The sequence below is a fragment of the Urocampus carinirostris genome, chromosome 1, assembly GCF_059441175.1.
Source record: "Urocampus carinirostris isolate Australia breed hairy pipefish chromosome 1, RoL_Ucar_1.0, whole genome shotgun sequence".
Taxonomy (NCBI): Eukaryota; Metazoa; Chordata; class Actinopteri; order Syngnathiformes; family Syngnathidae; genus Urocampus; species Urocampus carinirostris.
The window spans coordinates 62,264,882-62,270,514 of NC_142349.1; the positions used below are offsets into that span (position 1 = coordinate 62,264,882).

The 5,633-nt window shown below is 40.1% G+C and overlaps 1 protein-coding gene across 1 annotated transcript; it reads left to right on the forward strand.

Moving 5' to 3' along the window:
• The first annotated feature begins 70 nt into the window (after nucleotides 1–70).
• Nucleotides 71–4,502, forward strand: exosc4 (exosome component 4). The gene is made up of 3 exons (XM_088347697.1): nucleotides 71–300; nucleotides 1,645–1,851; nucleotides 3,995–4,502. The coding sequence occupies exons 1-3, from the start codon at nucleotides 130–132 to the stop codon at nucleotides 4,352–4,354; spliced, it is 738 nt and encodes a 245-aa protein (XP_088203823.1). The 5' UTR covers nucleotides 71–129; the 3' UTR covers nucleotides 4,355–4,502.
• Nucleotides 4,503–5,633: the final 1,131 nt, after the last annotated feature.

Genomic DNA, 5,633 nt, shown 5'->3' on the forward strand with positions numbered 1-5,633 from the left:
TTTATATTAAAAGTTATTTTAGCCTGAAAATGTGTCCCATTAATCGGTATTTTAGGCTATCGTTCTCACGCAAGGCAGTCTGGGTAATGTAGTGTGAAAGCAGACACGTGTCTTCTCTACGGTGAAAACATGGCGGGATTGGAGCTGCTATCCGACCAGGGTTACCGTCTGGATGGCCGCAAAGCCACTGAGCTTCGCAAGGTTCAAGCCCGCATGGGTGTTTTCGCTCAAGCCGATGGCTCGGCGTATTTAGAACAGGGAAACACCAAAGCCTTAGCGGTTGTGTACGGTCCACACGAAGTAAGTAGTGTCGGAAGTTAGCTTGATGCTAGTTTCTGTACCCAATGTTTATGGGACTCAAAGTGCTTAAATTATATTCTGATGAGTCGGCAATTACAAAGAATATATGGAGGTATGTCAAAAACATATACCACTACGTGTGTAACGAACTCTGAATTTAACGATTAAAATTATACGTACTAATGTTTATATTGTCTTTATTACGGAAATGTAAACGTTTGAATCCCATTTCGACCTTGAGAACAGTTAGTAATATCAAAACGATTTTATCAATGCATTATCAAACGTGATTCTCATTAAAGTGTTTTAGTTTTCAGAGTTGCGATATCGTATTGCTTTATTAAAGGGCTGCACGTTTGACAACCACCCAGTACTAAAATAATTAAAACACTGCAAATGAAAGCCAGACATAAACTGCTGGAAACACAAAATGAAACCCCCAAAATTTAAAATAAAACGTACACCTTGCATAACGGGGAGGCACATTACCATATGCAAATTGTAGGTGATAAATTTATTTAACTCCCATATAACAACACAAAATGTATCTACGTTATAAGAACAACCAGTCAGACGGATAAGCGATATAGAAAAAGTAAAACCGTTAGGAGATGTAAATAACACAAGGAAGTCTATTGCACTTTCAGTTAAGTGGTTAAAAAAAATACATATATATCCTGTAGCTGTTACTCTGCACAATCTCGCTCCCACCTTTTTAAGAACGAATTTTGGGGCAATATTGTCAGATATAAAAAATTGTGAATATGCTTGATGGCTGTTGAGATTGTCGTGTTTGTTTTGCTGCTGTTGGTGTTGGTGGATTTGTTCAGACCGAGGACAATCGACTTTGGCCTGGACGGATCAATTGACACTAACAAAGATGTTATATAATGAAGTTGTGAATATGCTTGATTGCTAATAAGATTTTCGAGAAGGGTTGTTCAAACCTCACTTTGTGTTTGCTGTTAAAAACGTCATATTGGAATATAATATTGTGAATGTGCTTAATTGCTGTTGAGATTGTCATGATTGTTTTCTGTTATTAGTGTCAATAAATTTGTACAAACCAAACCAAAAAAAATTAAGCTTTTATTGGACAGTGAATAGTGACAAGGAAATTACAGGAGTGAACTGCTGATATGCTGGTCTGCGCTGCTTAATGCCTGTTTTCTTTTTTCTTTCGGCCCAAACTAAAACTTTTGATTATTTTCAGCAGAAAAAAATAGCTGGATCCCGAATAATAAAAATGTGTTAACCTGAAAATAAAGAAAATTTAAAAAAGGAGTTCTCTAAATCATCTGTTGTGTTTTAAATATTTATCGATGTCCGTCCATCACCCTTTAGATGCGAGGCTCTCGCAATCGAACCCTTCATGACCGAGCTGTGATCAACTGCCAGTACAGCATGGCAACATTCAGCACGTCGGAAAGGAAAAGGAGACCGCATGGCGATCGCAAGTCTGCCGAGATGAGCCTCCACCTCAAGCAGACATTTGAGGCTGCCGTGATGACGCAGCTCTATCCGCGTTCTCAGATAGACATTTATGTCAAGGTAAGTGTGAATCCCTTTTTGTTGGCCTAGCGTGACTTCAACGCGGCGTGTAGTAAGCCTGGGCGATATGACAAAAATTGTATGTTGTATTGATATTTATCACATCATTTTTTGTTTCACAATATTTAGAATTTTTGCCCCTGGGTGAAAGTTGACAAAACCAGATGCTGCTTCAACCAATCATTAATGCCAGAAGAAATGTGCATGATGAAAAACTACTACACAGCATTTCACTAATTTAAGGAACATTCAACAAAATTTAGGGTTAACAAAATAGGGCAATCAAAATGCAGAACATTGAACATAACCTGACTTAGACCTGCAATCCCCCTAATCTAAATGGAGTATTTTTACGCCCATAAAGCGTACAGTGTTAAAAGGCACACTCTCCGTGGTTGTTTCTATTTCTTTAGTCAGATTGCGCACTAGCTCATTGGGCGCGATGCTACCACACAGACAAACATTCAAGTGTGAGTATTAAATAAAGCAGCAAGAGAAAAACTGAGTTTGGTTGTGGTTTATTTAAGTATTCCTCCAACTTGCGAATCCCCAATTTATTAATCTTCAATTCTCTCGCGTCTGCTCGGTTTCCCTTTTCTTCCGCGTAGCGTAGAAATCAACACACCACGGCGGACAAAAAACACGAAAATCATTCAATGGAAGGAAGTTGATGTTTAGGATTTAATTCATATTCCGGGGGACAACTCTCTTCAACCTCTGGTAGCACAATAACCTCCACATTGCTAGATATGCTACGGCGTTAGCGTCCATGAGCACTTCAGCTAATAATGCATTTGTGTGTGATGTTACACGTCCTCTTATGATGGCAATTAAACAATAGACATTTAATAGTCACAATGAGCTGCAAAGAAGTCTCGTTGAGTTGTAATGTGGACGATCTTACAAAAAATGGAATTTCACCCGAACATGTTAAGTCTTGACAGGGCTCGAATCTGTGTCCTGATTCTCTGGAGCGGGCATCCAACCCAAAAGCCACTCTGCATGAGTGACAGGGCGCACTGAAATGAAAATGATGAAATCTTAGACCTATTTGCGCCTTATAGTCTTGAAAATGCGGTAACCATCAATACAAATGTTTTTATTTATAGTTTGCAACGAACAAGCTTTTATGTGCGATAAGTCTTAAAGTGTCTTACAATGTTAACAAAATAAATGGTCAAAATGAAATGGCACGCTGCTGGAAAGTGCTGTAATGAGTGTTTGTTGCTGTCTAGGCTCAACACTCGTTGGCCCTGAGTTTGGCCCACTATCACTCGTTTGGGGTGGAATTGTTTTTTTATCTTGTATATTCTAACGGGGGCAGCATGGCGGAGCGGTGGTAAGCGCGTCCGCGGCACAGTTCTGAGGTCACAAGATCGAACTTTCCTGTGTGGAGTTTGCATGTTCTCCCCGTTCTTGCGTGGGTTTCCTCCGGGCACTCCGGTTTCCTCCTACATTCCAAAAACATGCATGTCAGGTTAATTGGCCGGTCCAAATTGTCCCTAGGTGTGAATGAGCGAGTGATATGTCTGTCCCTGTGTGCCCTGCAACTAAATGGCAACCAGTTCAGGGTGTTCCCTGTCCACTGCCCAAAGATGGCTGGGATGGGCTCCAGCACCCCCGCGACCCTACTGAGGATAAGCGGTGCAGATTACTGATGGATATTCTAACGACCTCTCCTGTCTTTGACTCTTCCAGTGGATGAGCCAGTGTTATCCTTTGTGTCTTTTTCGCTGATCCGGCCCGTGTTGTTGTTGTTTCCCTTTCTTTCCATGTGAGGCGCTATCCCAGCGAAATTATTGCCTGTCACCTTTTTCGTCTCTTAAATGTTTGTCAGCAACTTGGGTTTTCATTGCGTTAGCACCCTCATTTTCTCTGGTGTTCTAATTACAGTGTAAATATATCAACTTTTATGAAACGTTATTATTTATCATGGTAAGAATTCACAACGTACTCATGATATTTCGACCAGTTCACCCAAATCAAGTTCTCAATCTATACATCCAATTGAACAGCGTTGTAAGTTTTTAGCCGTTCCCATTTCCGACATGGCAACTGTAAATAAAAAAACAAAAATCTTGAGCTCTGTCGTCCTGAATTAATGGTACATTACATTTGAAAAAAGCTTTTTGTTTCTCTCCAGATCCTCCAGTCCGATGGAGGTAACTATAGCGTGTGCGTTAACGCTGCCACCCTGGCCGTGATCGACGCCGGCATCCCCATGCTCGACTACGTTTGCGCTGCCACGGTGGGTTTTGTGGACGAGACGGCGTTGGCCGATCTTTGCTACGCGGAAGAGAGTGGCGGCGCCAGCTCCCTGGCTTTGGCGCTGCTACCTCGTGGCGGGCAGATCGCACTGGTGCAAATGGACGCCAGGCTGCATCAAGACCACCTGGAGCCCATGATTGATGCCGCAATGACTGCTTGCAAAGGCGTGAGCAAGGTGCTTGACCAGGCCGTGCGACAACACTTGCAAGAGGGATCACTGGCCTCTGGAGACTGAAATCTTGCACTCGATTGCAATAATAAGATTTCGAGGACTCAAATTGTAAAATCACGATGTTTTGTACATTTATCACTTTTTTCCCCCCCATAAACAACCATTGTACAGGTTTTGTATATCTGAGAATAAATATAAGTGATTCCTGTAATGCCATTTGCCATGTGTTTTTTTCTACAGTAATTTTAGATGTTGGACTGAATATTGATAAATACAACCATAGAATTTTATATCATTTATGTTTTCAATCATCTCAATATAATTGGCAGAAAATTGAGTTGAGTGTGTAAAATAGAACAGAATGTCTGTCATTGATAAGTGTAGTTTTCATGATAACGAGACTACATGTGGCACTTAAGGAAATGTCTAATAATACTTTAAGAAGAAAAGTAAGAATGTTAGGATAAATAGGCAATTATTTGAAAGGTAGTACCTGTAGACTGATCCTTCAGATTTAATTTCCCCCAATTTTCTGGTCTGGAGCCTTTGCTCTGAGATGCTAGTCTACTTGAGATACCAAGAGCCAAGAAGAGATCCACAGGTTCGAGAGCATCTCCATTTAATCCCTGATGCTGTAGAATGCTCTGCCCACTGAGATTCGATCTGCAACCTCAGTGGAACTGTTTAAATCTAGGCCTAAAACACACTTCTATAGCCTATGAATAACCGAAATTTCACGTTGACAATATCTATTATTTGTCATTGGAACATCCATTGCAGCCTGGTCATCCTGGATGGAGGATTCCTTCATGTGTGGTCCCTTCTGATGGTTTCTTCATTTTCCTCATGCTGAGGTTTTTCCTTGCCCTCATGTAGGATTTAGATCAGGGCATGGTGTCATAATAGTCTGTAGTTTGCAATGATCTGTGGTCTTTGCAGCCCTTTCAGACTCCTTGTGATGAACATGACTTAGACCCTAAGTTGTAAGTGTGCTAGTCAAGTCATATTTATTTGTATAGCAATAAAAAGTAGTGCCGTGTTATTAACTAAATTAGTGAGGTATTTCCGATATCACAAACCTAAGAATTCATTGAAGGATTAATATTGACTCATATTCCCAAAGAATTGTCTGGTAATTACATTTTAAGTTTATTTTAAATTCTTTAATATGTGTATTTATGTATAGATTATTTAATACATACTTAAAAACACTCACAATTTAAAAACATATAAACAGCAAATTAAATGTATTTTACTATCATCCAGTTTTTCTGTGTGTTTATTTCGCTACATTTTTTTAACCGGAAGTGGTTCGTTAATGTTCATGCTCCGGAGAGAAACA

Coding starts and splice junctions, on each gene's coding strand:
- exosc4 (XM_088347697.1), top strand. CDS start 130: ATGGCGGGATTGGAGCTGCTATCCGACCAGGGTTACCGTCTGGATGGC. Junction 301..1,644: donor TTGTGTACGGTCCACACGAA/GTAAGTAGTGTC, acceptor ATCACCCTTTAG/ATGCGAGGCTCTCGCAATCG. Junction 1,852..3,994: donor AGATAGACATTTATGTCAAG/GTAAGTGTGAAT, acceptor GTTTCTCTCCAG/ATCCTCCAGTCCGATGGAGG.